Genomic DNA, 15,606 nt, shown 5'->3' on the forward strand with positions numbered 1-15,606 from the left:
CTGGGCTTGGCAGTCCCCGTTCCCCACCCGGCCCCTCAGGAAGCCCACTGGGCGCTGGGTCATTTCTTCTTGTCTCTTTCATAAGCAGGAACCTCGGCTCCTGCCCGTCGGATGCTGATGGTCGCAGCCTGTCCCTGGGGGCGTCCCTCCAGATTTAGAGCAGGAGTGGGAGGCCGTAATGTTTTTCAATTTATTTTGAGAGAGAGAGCAGGGAAGAGGCAGAGAGAGAGTTCCAAGCAGGCGCCGCGCTGTCAGCACAGAGTCCAGTAACAGGCTCTAACTCATGGACTGTGAGATCATGACCTGAGCCAAAGTAGAGAGTGGGACGCTTACCCGGCTGAGCCAGCCAGGCGCCCTGGGATGCTTTGGAAGCATCAAACTCGGGTTTCCGCAGGGCTGTCGAGGCAAGGAGGGTGGGCCAGCACATGTCAGGCACCGGAAGCTCATCCTGGGTTAGGGGTGTCCTAAGGGGGACCCTCCCCCCACCCCATAGACTAGAGGGCATCCAGGAAGGCTGCCTGGAGGAGGCACCGTTCTCCCCAGCCCAGGTGTGCAGTGATCTAGTTAGAGCCACAGTGCAGGGCACTGATTTCAGCAGAGAGGCCCCAGGCACAGCCTAGGCCGTGACGACAGAGGAAGGACGCGCTCTGGGACGTGCTGGCTGTACGCCCCCCACCGCGGCCTTTTCACTTCCTCTCTGAGTAGCAGCGGTAAGAGCCGCCAGTGGGTGAGGAGGGGGCCAGGGGGGGCAGGCAGAGGGAGGGGGCCTCTGGCTGAGGCAGCTCCGTTCCTCTAGGCCAGGGCTCTCCCGCCCACTTGGTGCCAGGAGCACGTCCAGTCGTGATGACCACAGGTGTCCCCGTGTCGGCCACTTCTGTCCCCTCGTTGTCTCTGCAGGTTCATCAAGAAGCTGGAACACACCTGGAAGGCGCTCGTCCACGACGGGGTGAGCGATGTTCCTTCCTGCGTCAGCCCACAGTCGTGAGGTCCGCCCGGAGCCACGCGCTGGAGCGCCCGAGCCCAGAGGCACAGGCCCCCTTCCCAGAGCCAGTGCACTGTGGGGGCGGCCGTGTGACCCGGCAGTTGCAGCCCAAGGAGTCAGGGTCAGGACGGGAGAGTGCGGGCAGCTAGCTGTAGGATGTCCAGCAAGGGGGTTTGAGCCGCTGGTGAGGGGCAGAGGAACGTCCTGGAAATGTGCAGTATGGAGGGAGCTTGGGTTCTGGCCACACCCATGGGGCAGGACAACTGTTGGGGACCAAACAGGGTGCACCTTGGACGGCAGCCCCGGCACCCCAGTCCAGCTGTGCTGGCGAGCTGGCCGGGGCCTTGATGTACACCTGTGCTCCCACGGCTCCCTTCAGACCAGTTGTTACTAAAGTGCTAAGGGCTATCTGTGTTTGTGCAGTCTGTAAAACCCAAAATCCCAGCCGGCCCCAAACACCCCTCAGAGAGTGTTTGGGGGGTCCAGATGGGAGCTTCCAGAAGGTGCCTCAAGAGGGTCCAGGTGACAGGAAGCCTTTCCGTGACATTTTAAAGTCAATGGCAGCCAGGAGAACTGCAAATCCTACTGAGGCCACTTGTCACCCCCAAAGCAGGGTTTGGCTCAGTTCCTGGGGGCCCAAACGTGGGTCAGCGTAGTCGCACGGGTGTGAGCAGCCTGGGGCAGGTGGGGTGGCCCGTGGAGTGCAGGGCCGGCTTCTCCGCCCATGTCGCTGCACACTCCCGGGCATGACCCGCGTAGCTGCCTCCCACAGATGCTCCAGGTGGAGACTGTCCCTGCCTCGGCTCCCCTGCCACCTTCCAGGACACGGTCCTGGGGCCACGCCTCGTGGCAGCGAGGATGGGAATGTGGCCTTCACCCTGGAGGTCGCCAGTCCCCACCACGAGTCCCTGTGGGTTCTGTTTCATTCCAGGAGGAGGCGGCCCCGGGCCGTGTCTGGGCCCCTCTGTGGTCACCCCCCCTCCCCAGGGAGCTCCTGGCATGGGGGGGGCAGGGGTGCTGCTCAGGTGATGTCAGCAGTACCAAGGGGAGGCGGGGATGCCAGGCCCTGGGGGCAGAAAGGAGTCCCCTCCCTGACGGCAGTTCTGCCCCTGAGTCCGGCAAGTGTAGTGGCCTCCAGCCTCCCTGTTGCTCTTGGAGGGGAGCCCGGCGTGCCCAGCATCACCCACACAAGCACTGGGACCGAGGAACGCCAGCGGCCACCTGTCCCCACAACAGGCGTGGCTGCACGCCACCAAATGTTACCCACAAAGGGTGTCCGGCTGCCCTTTGCCGATGCTGCTTTAGAGAATTGCTGCGGTTTCTGTATTCTGATACTTCCTCGTTTACCTCTTTGAATAGCTGTTCGAGTCACATGCTTCAAAGGATTTTAAATACAGATGGGTTGATGATGAAGGGGTCTCCCTGCCACCCCGTGCTGGGGACCCACCCCCTCTCCACCCGCGTGTGCCCTGGGCTGCCCTGCGGGGCTGGGGGGAGGGGCCTGGCGGGATGGCAGCACTCACGCCTTCCTGCCCTTGGGCCTGTTTCTCTCCCAGGACACGGTCTCTGTGCACCGGCCCAGCTTCTACGCAGAGCGCTTCTTCAAGTTCATGAGCAACACGGTCTTCCGGAAGAACTCCTGTGAGCTCCCAGGCGCTTTGGGCAGGAGGGGCCCTGGGGGTACAGAAAGGGGGTAGGGCGGCCAGGAGCCCAGAGGGCCCACAGCGCCTCCTCCCGCCACGGGGTCATCCTTGGGCCTTGGTCAGGGACTTGGTGCACAGAACAGGATAGTCAGGGCACCACCCTCATGGGGACCTCCAGCAGGCAATGCCCCACTCCGTGCCTCAGTTTTCCCATCTGTACACACACAGCAGCTGGGCTTGACCTCTCATGCTGTCACCACGGAAGCACGGCCTTGGTGAGCACGGAGGCAGCCAGAACTGGGCATTGTCGGGAGGACACGGGACAAACAGGCGGCTCTTGCCCCTGGGTGTCTGAGCTGGGCCTCGGGTCCCCGATCCCGGTACACGTCCCAGAAAGGGGATTTCTCCCTGTGTGTCTTCCCCCCGCAGAAGGCCCCCCCTGCACCCCAAAAGGCAGCATGCCTGTCCGCCTTGGTCACTGTGTGTCCCCAGTGTCTAGCCTGGGGCCTGGCACACAGTAGGTGTTCAGTGTCTGTGCCCAAGGCCTGCGTGGGACCTGCCCTCCCAGCCCAGGCCATGCCCGTGTGGGCCGTGCCCCAGCCTGGTCACCTGGCGCTGGCTCATCGGGCCACCGCCACGCCGCGTCCTGAGATGTCAGGAGCTTGAAACGGATGGCAGGGGTGTTACTGCGGGTGGGGGCTGGGGGGGCCTGCCCCGGGGCTCCCAGGCAGCCCTAAGCGCTAGCGCCCCTCTCTCCGCAGCCCTGAAATCCTCCCCGTCCAAGAAGGGCCGTGGTGCGTTGCTGGCCGTCAAGCCCCTGGGGCCCACGGCCGCCTTCTCGGCCAGCCAGATCCCCAGCGAGCGGGAAGACGCACAGTATGACCTCCGGGGGGCCCGCAGCTACCCCACGCTGGAGGACGAAGGTGAGCGGCCAGGTGGGGGAACGGGCGCCTCACTGACGGGAGAGATCAGGGCGCTGCTGGGAGAGGGGAGCGGATGCAGGAGGCAGCCCAGTGTGAGGAAAGGTTCCCTCAAGCTGGCACTTGGATGGCAGGGGCCTGGGTGACAGCCACCCCGCCCCAGCCCAGCCTGAGACCTGCAGCCATGTGGGGAGTGCGGAGGGAGAGCTGAACAAGAAGGTGCCACCGGGAGAGGTGACCTACCCCATCACCAGGTGTGCAGACACCTAGAGGGATGAAGCACCCGATGGGGTTGGCCCTGGTGTTTTGGAAGGTCCCTCCCAGTTTACAGGGTTAAGGAGTCAAAGATTCCAGACAGGAAGTCTTGGGGGAATAGCATCAAGGAAGGGAGAGACTGCCTGTGCGAAGGCCCTGGGGCAGCAGCGGGCCTAGCGGAGGAACAGCAGGCGGCCTGTGTGGTCACAGCAGAGTGAGAGACTGGGCAGGTTGAGCAGGACCTGTGGGCCTGGAGGGCGGTTTGCACTTCAGAGTCGTGGGCTCCTGGAAGCCATTGGGGGCGGCGGGGGGGTATAAAATATATTTGCCCTTTTAAAGCTGCCGAGAAGGGACGGAGTGTTGGGTGGCAGGTGGGGGTGGGGCACGGGTGCGGAAGGTGAGCGAAGCCGCAGGTGGAGCCAGAGGCGGGAAGGACTGCCCCGGGGGCCTGGCTCCCGCAGGTGCCCACAGCCCCCTCCCCACAGGCCGGCCCGACCTCCTGCCCTGCACGCCGCCATCTTTTGAGGAGGCCACCACCGCCTCCATCGCCACAACCCTGTCCTCCACGTCCCTCTCCATCCCGGAGCGATCTCCCTCGGAGACCTCGGAGCAGCCACGGTACCGGTGAGGGGCCTGGGCGGCTCCCTCCGCGAGGCGGGGGCGGGGCCGCGGCCACACCCGGGGCGGGGCGGGGGCACGTGCGGGGGCGGGGCCCCACTCGGGACGGGGGCGTGGCCACGGGCGGGGCGGGGCGGGCGGCGGCCTGCTCCACCTGCTTGCGTGCTTGCGTCTCTCTGCAGGCGGCGCACCCAGTCTTCGGGACAGGATGGCCGGTGAGCTGAGACCCCAGCTGCCCCCCGCCCGGCCCCGCCCCTTCCCTCCCTTCCCCTCGGCTTTCCCACCCGCAGCCGCGCCTGTGCGCCTGTCTGACCGCTCGCCTGGACACAGGTTTAAGTTAGGGTCTAGAACTGCAGCCTCGAGCCACTCTGTCGTCCTTTCCACCCACCCCGCCCCGTTTCCCTGCACCTGCGTGTTGATCCTTGTTTCTATTAACTATGCGTCATTCTAAGGGGCACAAACGAGAATCTAGTGAAACGCCTCCCGGTGCCCTGGGCCCCTTCCCTTCTCTGGGAGCAGCCCCTGCACGGGCTTGTCTCTTTCTAGAACTGTTTTATGAGCATATGAGAAAACAAATGTGCGGCCTGTTTCTGCCTTAGTCTTCACACGAGCAGGGGTGTGTGCCCCCGCACAGCCCTCCCTGTGCACACGGCTGTGAGCGGTGGAGCTGCGCCCCTTCTCTTCCGCCTGGCAGCGCCTGGCCCGCCTTCAGGGGGAGCTTGGATTGTGTGCCACTGGTTTGATCTTGCCAACATGACCACAGGGCTTGCTTTCCTTCGTTTGGGGTCAGTTGTTCCTGCCAGGGGAAAGTTAGGGCATAAAGCACATTTGGTGGAAAGCAGTTCCCTCTCCAACCTGCACAACCATATTGCTCTCTGGGGTTGTTCTCCGGAGAGAGTGCATTCCTGGCTGCCGGAATGTTCTGACCCGACCGTCTACATCAGGGGCCTGGATCTTTGAAGCCCCTGGAGCCACCCCACTCCCAGTCCAGGCTCCGGGCCAGGGCCCAGTTGCCCCCAGAACGGTGGGCAGGATTCAGGCCACCAGGCACACATTATTCCCCTGCTGGCACTGGGGTTACACACAGCCCCCGCCCCCTTGCAGACCGCGGGCTGAGCTGGGCCAGTGCAGGGCGCTGGTCAGGTGGCACCAGAGACAGCAGCCCGCGGAGACTCCCAGCTTCCCAGCGGGACTGGGGATGTGGCCTGGACCTTGGCTGGCACCCTGGGGGCAGGGTTCTGGTGAGGGGAGAGAGTGAGGTGCGTGTCCCACTGCGTCCAGGCCCCAGGAGGAGACACACGTGGAGGAGGACCTGCAGCAGGTCACGGTGCAGGTGGAGTCCGCGTGCAGCGTGGAGATCGTGGTCCCCAAGGAGGAGGATGCGGGGTGAGTCCCCAGCCGGCCACTGTGTCTTTGGGATTCGGGCGTGCGGCTCCTGCTCTGATCCTATTGGCTGAACGTGGCCAGCTGGCCACAAGGCAGGCTGGGTAATGTAGTCCACATTCTGGGCCTAGGAACGGGGCACTGGATGTAGGGTATGGGGCAGGGGCAGCGGGAAGGTGGCCGTCCACGCAGGGGCTCCTCCGGGGCCTCAGGTCCCCATCATCCCTCCTCAGCCCCTCCGGTTCCAAGCCCTGAGCCTGCAGGAGTGGGGCTCCGGGTCCCAAGGGAGCCACATTGGACTCGGCTGCTTTCCCCATCGTGTCATGTGCGTGATTCCTGAACTCCTGGTTTGTTTCCGTGCATGAGGGTCCAGGCTCCCGGTTTCTCTGATAAGGAGGCGCTCCCAGCCTTGCATGGACAGCCCCGGCTGCTGTCGGGTCCCCGGGCTCCGCGTGAAGCGGCTTTTCTCTACTGGCCTGCGGAGGAAGTGGGTCATTTCACTTCTCATGTTCTCTCTGGACTGAGGCAGTGGCTCTCAGCCCCCAGAGGACACGGGGCTGGTGTCTGTGGACACCTGTGGCCAGAAATGTGCCCCCATTCGCTCCCCCCAGACGCCTCCAGAGAACCATCCAGTCCCCACTCCCGTGGTGCCTGGCGGGAGACATCCCGCTCCAAGGTTTATTTAAGAGGGCCTCTCAGTTTCGGAGCATTTGAAGACTATTTTGTTTACATTTTCAGTACTTATTTCTGATCTTACCCAGCTTTCAGTTGAAAGTGGACTGAAATGTCCGTATTTATTTTAAAAATAAACTTAGCCTTTATGGTCAAACACAGAATTCATCTTTTTTAATGTTTGTTTTTGAGAAAGAATGCGAGTGGGGGAGGGGCAGGGGGACAGAGCATCCAAAACAGGTTCTGCACGGACAGCAGTGAGCCCGACGCGGGGCTCGAACTCATGAACCGTGAGACCATGACCTGAGCCGAAGTCGGTGCTCAACAGACTGAGCCCCCCAGGCCCCCACAGAATTTGTTTTTTAATAACGGTGGACTTGTGAGGGAAATGAGTGTTCTCTGTCAAGAGATGGAAGGTTCTGAGCCATTTTTGTTTGTCCTGTGTATTTTTTTTTTTTTTTTGAGAGAGAGAGCACGTACGAGCAGGGGAGGGGCAGAGAAGCTGGGGGGGCAGAGGATCTAAAGCAGGTTCCGTGCTGACAGCAGTGAGCCTCATATGGGGCTCGAACTCAGGAGTTGTGTGTGGCCTGAGCCAAAGTTGTACGCTTAACCAACTGAGCCACCCAGGCGCCCCCAGAATTCATTAAAAAATTTTTTTAATATTTATTTTTGAGAGAGAAAGAAAATATGTGACCGGGGGAGGGTCAGAGAGAGAGGGAGACAAGACCTGAAGCAGCTCCAGGCTCCGAGTTGTCAGCACAGAGCCCGACGCCGGACTCGAACCCACGAACCGTGAGAACATGACCTGAGCCGAAGTCGGACGCTTAACCGACAGAGCCCCCCAGGCGCCCCCAGAATTCATTTTTTAATGTCAGTGGACGTGTGTGAGAAACGTGTGTTCTTGACCAAGGGCTGGAAAGTTCTGAGCCCACTCTGTCTCACGTATTGGTTGGTGGCATTCAGATGTATTACATCCTTACTCGTTTCTACTCTTTGGTGTGTTTGGTTCTATAATTGCATCATTATCAAATTTTTATTGTTTTTGTCATGATTTCTGCTTTACGTGCTCTTTAAAATTTCCATTTCATTTCGAGAGACCTTACTTAGCATTCACACACATTCCCAGGCTGCACTTTGCCACCAAGAGGTTGGGTTTTTTTTGTTTTATTGTTTTTTTTTTTTTAATTTTTAATGTTTATTTTTGAAAAAGGGAGAGAGAAAGAGAGACAGAGAATGAGTCGGGGAGAGTCAGAGAGAGAGGGAGACACAGAATCCAAAGCAGACACCAGGCTCCATGCTGTCAGCACAGAGCCCGACACGGGGCTCGAACTCAGGAAGCGTGAGATCATGACCTGAGCCGAAGTCGGATGCTCAACCACTTGTACCCCCCAGGCGCACCTACCGTCCAGAGTTTATTTGAGGGGCACCTGGGGGACTCAGTCAGTTGAGCGTCAGGCTCTTGATCGCTCAAGTCATGATCTCATGGTTGGTGAGATGGAGCCCTGCCTGCATCAGGCTCTGCTCGGACGGCTCAGAGCCTGCCTGGGATTCTCTGCCCCTCCCACCTCTCACATTCAGTCTGTTTCTCAAAATAAGTAAACTTTAAAAAACAAAACAGTTTATTTGACACGTATGCATACATGTGTGCACACAGTGGCTTTTTCCCATTAACTGAATTCTCACAGTATAACACGTCTCGTAGTCTTTACCCCCAAACAGCCCATCCTCACCCGTGGCTGGAGAGCCACCTCTCAAGGGTAGAGGTGCTGCCCCCGCCCCCCCCCCCCATCTCAGAGCTTGTCATTCTCCTCACCTTTCATCTGGAGCTCAGTTTCCTGTCTGTAACTCAGGACAGGGGCAGCCCCTGCCCCGGCAGAGGGTCATGGGGTGAATTCAGGCAGGTTCTTGGAAGGGCCTGGCCCAGAGGAAGTGCTCAGTGAAAATCAGAAAGAGGTTCTGAACCAACTTGCTGGGTGCCCGGTGTCCCTCCCCCACAGATGAGGAAACTGAGGCTCGGATGGGAAAGGACCGTCGGAGTTGCACAGGGAGCGAGTGGGGAGGCCGGGACCTGCCTGCCCACTGACGTGTGCCCTTGAGCAGAGGACTGGTCCGGGCCCACCCGTCTGCGGGAGGGCCGCTCACCACCGGGGCCTCAGCCGTAGCGGGAGGTTTTGTTTGATTTCCTGAGTCTTGTCTCTGTGCTGACGCACGGGGGAGGGGAAGGGCCAGGGGGGCACCGTCCAGGGCCCTGCCCCCAGGACTCCCATGTCCCTGTGTCCCCAGGGTGGAGGCTTCCCCAGCCTGTGCCTCTGCCGCTGTCGAAGCAGAGACGGCCAGCCAGGCCTCAGAGCCCGCCAGCCAGGCCTCGGATGAGGAGGACACACCCGCCACTGACATCTACTTTGTAAGTCCCCCGAGGCTCCGATGTCGCCGGGCCCTCAACCAGACACACACTCGTGTGGACGCAGGCATGCGCCCACTGGTCCGCGCTCCCCTCCACACACTCCTGCACACCCATGTGCTCTCACGCACATTTACACCCACATGCTCACATGCTGTGGGAGCACCCTGCCCCGCTCCATCCATGCCAGGCCACCCCAAGTCCAGGGCACTGCCCTGTCCCTCCTCCCCAGGACTCGTGACCACCACCAGGCCCTAGCCATGCTCCCGCATCTCCCCAGAAGCTGGGGTCCTCGAGCTCTGAGCCCCATGGGCACCCCCGGTCCTGGGCAGCCCCATGCTAAGGGCTGCAGACGGTGTGGCCTTTCTCCCGCTGGGCAGTGGGCACAGCCAGGCGGGTCCTGTTCTCGGGACGTAAGGGGATGGTGGCGCGGGGCAGGCTCCTGGAGGAGGCAGGTCTGTCGGAGCAGGAAGGGGCCCTGCCCCCCCGGGGACCCGGGACCTCTCTTCCAGAGCTGGGGGTCGTCTTCCCCTTGCATCTCCCACGGGCAGACAGGTTGGCTGGGCCGGGAGCCTGGTGAGGTGGGTGCTGGCTGGCCGGATGGCCTGATGCAGTGGAGGGGCCTGCCTGTCCCCCTCCCAGACCTGTGATCTCATCTCCGCCCCTGGGGCCGGTGAGCTGGGGGCCCGCTGCACCTCTGTCTGCTAGCTACCACCACCCAGCTCTCTGGCTTGGGGCCTCTGTCTGGCCCGGAGTAGGAACAGGGGCCCCGTGTGTGCGTCCCCACACCCGCCGTCATCCCCCCATCTCTGGGGGCCTGGTGTGTGTCCCATTCTGTGTATCAGTGTGTGTGGGGCGGCCCCGGGGGCCGTGTCCCACGGGCGTGTCTGGGTCCTGACACCTGAGTGGGCGGCCAGGCCCTGCGGGCAGCAGAGAAGGTGCAGGCCAGAGCGGGACCCTGCCACCCCCAGCCTCACCTCCCGCTTGGCCATCGGCTTACCTGCCCCTGCCCAGCGCCCTCCCCGCCTCACCTCCCCGCCGGATTCCTGTTGCCTCATCCTGTCCTCTGTTTGCTTCCTCCCCGCTCGCCCGGCCCGCCCAGTTCACCGATGGGAGGTACTGGATTTACTCCCCCCGGCATCGCCGACTGCGGGCCGTGACGCTGAGCTCCTCAGGGACTGTAAGTGACCACAGCAGGCCTCCAGGGAGCCCGGCCCCCGACCCACCGCCCTGGGCAGCGGGGAGCCACAGGCCCTGGCTGTCCCATGGCCTCTGAGAAGGGACTTGGGGAAGTAAGCACCTTGACTGAGGCCAGCCATGTGTCCCCTGGTGATGTCACCACTGGGCCTGCAGGCACACGGCCAGGGATAAGGGGAGTTGGCCGAGGTGGTGGGGTCTGCATCTGACCTGGCCGCCTCTGCCCCCTCCCCAGCCCGCCCAAGTCAGGGACAGGTTGGTGGACACTTGTCCCGTATTCAGACCTCGCTGCCCATGGCTCTCCAAGGGGCATTTGCCCTGCGGAAGTGGGTGGTCACACAGGTTAGCAAAGGGACTGCAAAGCCAGGCCCTTAGCCGCAGGATGGAGGAGGTGGTCTTTCCATACCCATTTCACAGCGAGAGACCAAGGCCTCAGCTCCCCAGGAAGCCCACAAGAGGGCACGGTTTCCGTAAAATCTGGGTCCAGACTCCCCCGCCTCCCCTGTGTCTCGGAGACCCTCCTCTACCTACTGTGCTTGGGGCGCTGTGTGGACGTCAGGTGACGGTGCCAGCATCAGAGCCTGATAATTGTCCTCATGAGCAATAAATGAGGCCCAGAGAGGCCAGGCAACCTGCCCGGAACCACACCGCACTCCAGGCAGGCAGAACGGGTTGAGTATCTGAAGTAAGACTTTCTGTTCTCAAGACGAGGCCCCTCACAGGCTCACACCCCCAGCCCTGGTTCCCCCTGAGCGTCGCGGGGTGCCTGGCACTGCCAAGCAAACCCAAGAAGTGAAACCGCTTCCCCAGGCCTTCCTGCCATGCTGTGAGACAGGGATGCCACACCCCTACGGTGATCTAAGCAGGGGACACACGGCAGCCCCTGAGGCCCCCAGGGAGTGATTTGCAGAGGCTGCCTGGAGACGGCTTGACCCTGACAGAGAAGCGCTGGGAGTGGGGAAGTGGGGGAGGGAAGGCTGGGCTCCGCGGAGGGCACAGCGGAAGCCAGTGGGGGGCACCCAGGAGGAGAGGGCTAGGCGACCGTCAGGCCCCAGGGCCTGCAGTACCCGGGACGATGTGGCCTTGGCTCCACTTGAATGGGGTCACCACGGGGCTCTGCGCCCTGCTGCCCACCGCCCCTCCCTTCCCTAGGCAGGCTCTTTGCAGAGTGCAGGCAGAAACCCCCTTGGCCCACGTTCTTGCCCTAGACGGGGGCGGCTACCCTGGCGTCCTGCGTCCGTGGAGACCCCGAGGCAGGCCCCGCCCCCGCGCCCCAGAGAGGCCCCGCCCACAGGCGGCGTGTGGCCCTGGGCCCGGTGCCGGTGCCGAGGCAAGAATGAGCTGACCAAGAATGAGCTGACCGTGGCGCCCGGCGGGCCGTGCCTTGGGCGGGTCCCAGGGGTCTCGCCTGTGAGGGCAGGTCCTGCAGCAAGGGCTGGAGGAGGGGCGGGGGGAGTGGGTAGAAGTGGGGGCCCTGAGGGGGGCGGGAGGGCCGGGGCTCACCCGGAGCACAGAGGCCCCACGCTGGCCTTCACGAGGCTCTGAACAAGCCACCCGTGTAGAGGCGAGGCTGGTTGTGGTGACCTGACCCAGGAGCGGCAGGTCTGGGGGCGCCTTGGCTTGTGCCCTGCCCCGTGGGTTTAGGGGGGCCGGGGACGCCCACTTGGGCGTGGCCAGGGCAGGTTGCGTGCTCAGGCCCAGTGTTCCCAGTAGAGGCGTGGCAAGGGGGTAGGTCCACAGGCGCCGAAGAATGGGGGTGGGGGTCCCCAGGAGGGAAGAGAAAGAGAAAGGAGCAGGGGGCTGCAGGGTGGGGAGGATTCCTGTGGAGGGAGCAGGCCCAGGAGGGACAGGTGTGGGTGCTGAAGGAACACGGGCCCTCCTCGCCAGTCTGACCCAGAGGGGCGGCCCCCCTCCCCCGTCACAGCCGGGAGAGCCCACCCTCTGGCTGGGCCTGTGTTGCTTGCTGTCCGGGTGGCCCGCACCCGGGTCTCTGCCAGCTGATCTGTACGCGTTGGGCAGGAGGAAACGGGCTCCACTCGGTGTCCCCGACTGCCCGCATCACCCGGGACCCCCAGGGGAGGGTGTCCAGCGCCCTGCTCCAGCTGGTGGCCCCTGTGGCCGCACAGCAGGCAGGACCGAGGTGCGGGGCGGGGACGGAGGAGAGGGTGCCAGGGGAGGGCCGAGCTGGAGGGGAGGGGACAGCAAGCCGACCACGCCCCGCCCCTGCACCGGGCCCTGCCTGCACTTCCCCGCGCCCCCCACCCGCACCGCTTCTTCCTGCCGCCCACCCGCATTGCCGCCGCTCAGCCCCGCCGCCCGAGGGGCCCAGGGGGCCGTCCGGGTGGGGCTGGGGCCTGTCGGGGAGAGGACAGCGCGGGCTGAGCCGCCTACTCGTCTGCGTTGGGGTCCGCCTCCTTTATTTCTGTTTCTTCCTTCCTCCCTGTCGCCTCTCTCGCACCCTGCTCTGCGCCCTTCCTGCACGCGCCCGCCCTGCAGCCCGCCGACGAGAGGAGCTGGGTGTACTCCCCGCTTCACTATGCGCAGGGCCACCCAGCCTCCGACGGCGAGAGCGACACAGTAAGTGCGCGCGGCCCAGGGACAGGCGGGGACGCAGACGGGGGGCGGGGCCGGCGTCTCGGGGTCCCGGCGCCGCGCCCTCACCCGCACCTTTGCCTTCCGCAGTAACTTCTATGCAGTCACCGACCCAGAGCCGAGCGCTCGCTGCCGCCCCGGCTGCTCCCCGGAGGCGCCGCCGCCCGCCGGGCCTCGCTCCGCGGCCCCCAGCTCCCGTCTACTACCTACGCCTGTGAGACTGTGAACCTCCCCGAGTGTCCGATCATGTATTTATTTTGGGTCCTTAACTCTTTGCACAAAGACGGCAGCACACGTGTGCATTTTTTTTTTTAGAAAAAGATGAAAAAAAAAAAAGGACGCGATGGGAAAAGAAGAGAAACCACCCCCACGGCACCTTGTGGTTTTTTGCTGGGCTTGAATGCGTGTCGGACCGAGGCCTGTTGGCTTCCGGGACCTGGAGCCCTCTGCGGGGTCCGGTCACCCCAGCTAAGCCCACGCTCCCAGGCTCCGCCTCTCCGCGGGGCCGGGGTGCCGAGGAGGGGGGACCACGGGGCCCCCGCTGGTGCTGGCGCCTGCAGGCCCTCCCGGCTCAGGTGTCCCGCCAGGCACCGGCCATCCGTCCTGGGGGAGGCCCACCGGTGGGCGGGGGCGGCTCTCCACCCCCCATGCCTGTAATCGCTCCACATCTGTTTCCCACCACGACGCCTGCCAGGTGACCCATGAGCAAGAATGGCCGGGCTGCCGCCCCTCTGGTGAAGCGCAGGACTGTGGGCTCCCGGTGGTCCCCAGGCGGCCTGCTCAGGATCTGGAAGAGGGGCCCGAGCGAAGGGAGACCGCGGGCCCCCAGGCCGTGGGACTTCCAGAGAGCGCGTCCTGAGCCGGAGCCCTCCCAAGGTCAGGCTGCCCAGCTGTCCAGGCCGAGTACCCCCAGGACTGCGATGCGTGGTTTTTTTTTTTTTTTTGTTAAGACAGCAATGCGTCTGTGAGTTAAACGAGAAGAGAAGAAATTCTTCATGAAAAACAAAAATTTTCTTAGCTTGTCGTTTTCAGCAGGGGCAGTCCCTTCTGGCCTCAAAGACCCCACCGTGTCCAGAGGTGGCCGGGGGAGCCGACGGCAGTGCAGGGTCTGTCCCGCCCCCACACAGATGCACTCCCACCTCTTGAGAGGTGACACGGTGCGGTGGCTTCCCCCTGCCCACTGGGCTGCTCATGTGGGAGCCAGGAGCCGGCTTGGAGCTGAAGCCTCACCTTCTGGAAGAATTCCTCCCAGCCCTTGCCTCCCTGGCGGAGAACCCCCTGATCCAGGAGTTTTGATTTTTCGAGTCCCTTGGGGAGCTGCATATGCCACGGCTCCCCGTGTCGGGCCCTCATGCACCCTCACCCTGCTCACTCCTTGCACCCAGAGGGTGCCTGCTGGCCTGGCCGCTGGCCGCTCCTCCCTGGAGAACCAGGTTGCACGCTGGGGACTGTCCCCCAGCTGCTGGCACAGGGACAGCCAGGGACGTGCCAGCCTGCAGCCTGGGGCAAAGACACCCCTCAGAGGACCTATCAGAACCCATCTGTGAACGTCCCAGATGAGAAACAAAACCATGTCCCCTCCCCCTTCCCCAAGAAGCCTTGGTCCAGACCCTGGGAAGCGTCCTCACCTGGATTTCAGCCCAGCATCCGTCTGTCGGTGTCCTGGCTGCATGCCGCGAGCGGCCAGTCCGTCCCTCCCCCTTCCCGCCAAGGGGATGGCAGCGGAGCAGGCAGAGAACTGAAGGTGCGTCTCAGACCTTGATGACGAGCAAGGACCGCTGTGTCACCAAGAAGCCAGCATCAGAGTTCCGCGGGGATGACGGGAGCAGCGTGCCCCGTGTCCAGGGTGCCCGCGCCCACCTGGAGCTTCAGGAGTGAGGCGGGGGCCTCTGCTGGTCCCCCTTTGGGCTTTCCTGAACCACAGAACAGAGGCGCCGCTGGGATGCTGACTTGCAAGAGAAGTTTGCAAGCCTCCTGGATATCATGACATCTCTATTTTTGTGTTAGGTCCCTGAGACCCCCTTGGAGACCCGTTTTGTGTTGGTTGCATCCTTTGTCCCTTTTCAAAGAACTGTCACATGGATGCTAACGTGGTCTGCAGACTGTGCCGGTGGGAGGGGTTTGCTTATTCTTTTCGGGCCGGTTGGGGGGGCAGGAAGGCAAGACTTTATAATGTGTAGCAAATTCATGGCCTTTCCCAGCCCCTCCTGCCCAGAGGAAGGTTCTGGACCCAGCCAGCTGTCCCCTCCCAGCATAGAAATCTAAATTCCTTCGTGGTGACACCCTGTCTCCCCTCCCGGCTCATCTCTGATGGCTGTAGTCCCTGAGAGCTGAGAGCCTGGGCGCTGGCCAGCTGGCTGACTGTGCAAAAGAAAGGCATTTCCTGAGACTGACAAGGTGCAACTTCCTGAGAGCCCTCGCCGGCCTCTGTCCTACCCCCCTCGCCCGCTGCCTCCACCTCTTGGCTCAGTGCAATACTCCCCTTCCAGTGGGGTCCCTTGCCATGGTACTGTCGCTGCAGCCCCTGGGTCCGCACCGCACCGTGGGCCAGCGCCCTCCACCGCCTTTTCTCTGGTGGCTCAGTTGCATCGCCTGCCCCACCCCCACCCCCATCCCGTTTTTATGGTCGAACTGATTTCAGAACAACAAAATTGCAAACCTTGTGTGTCTTAATTCTCTCAGGGGGTTCCGTGTGCTCAGCCCCCGTGGTCTGGTGTGTGACAATCCGGAGCGCGGCCTCATCGGGCACAGAATGCCGCCTAGCTCAAACCCAGAGCCGTGGGCATCTCTGTAACTGTGCAGCCGCTGCTGGCCCCGAATAACATATGCAGCCCCGGGCCCCCGCTCCCCGTCCCCGCCACCCCTCCTTCTTTTTACGTTGGAGAGATCTCTCTAATAAATCGGGTAATAAGCATCAGCCCACGTTCTCTTTGCCTCTGTGTG

At 62.9% G+C, this 15,606-nt stretch overlaps 1 protein-coding gene across 10 annotated transcripts in view; it reads left to right on the top strand.

The window, feature by feature from the left end:
- The window catches only part of PIP5K1C (phosphatidylinositol-4-phosphate 5-kinase type 1 gamma), a 48,132-nt gene extending 32,552 nt beyond the window's left edge, over positions 1–15,580 (top strand). Inside the window, exons 10-19 of one of the 10 annotated variants that reach the window (XM_039247510.1) lie at positions 898–946; positions 2,539–2,623; positions 3,387–3,560; positions 4,286–4,424; positions 4,601–4,633; positions 5,700–5,804; positions 8,757–8,877; positions 9,977–10,054; positions 12,568–12,648; positions 12,754–15,580. In XM_039247510.1, the coding sequence (XP_039103441.1) occupies positions 898–946; positions 2,539–2,623; positions 3,387–3,560; positions 4,286–4,424; positions 4,601–4,633; positions 5,700–5,804; positions 8,757–8,877; positions 9,977–10,054; positions 12,568–12,648; positions 12,754–12,756 (868 nt within the window). In that variant the 3' untranslated portion in view covers positions 12,757–15,580. Of the gene's footprint in view, positions 1–897; positions 947–2,538; positions 2,624–3,386; positions 3,561–4,285; positions 4,425–4,600; positions 4,634–5,699; positions 5,805–6,034; positions 6,638–8,756; positions 8,878–9,976; positions 11,812–12,567; positions 12,649–12,753 lie in introns of those variants that run through there. The other 9 variants (XM_039247512.1, XM_039247513.1, XM_039247514.1 and 6 more) reach the window with 9 other exon arrangements.
- The last annotated feature ends 26 nt before the right edge of the window (positions 15,581–15,606 follow it).

This window comes from Hyaena hyaena, unplaced genomic scaffold, assembly GCF_003009895.1.
Source record: "Hyaena hyaena isolate Hyena2069 unplaced genomic scaffold, ASM300989v1 scaffold_296, whole genome shotgun sequence".
NCBI lineage: Eukaryota > Metazoa > Chordata > Mammalia > Carnivora > Hyaenidae > Hyaena > Hyaena hyaena.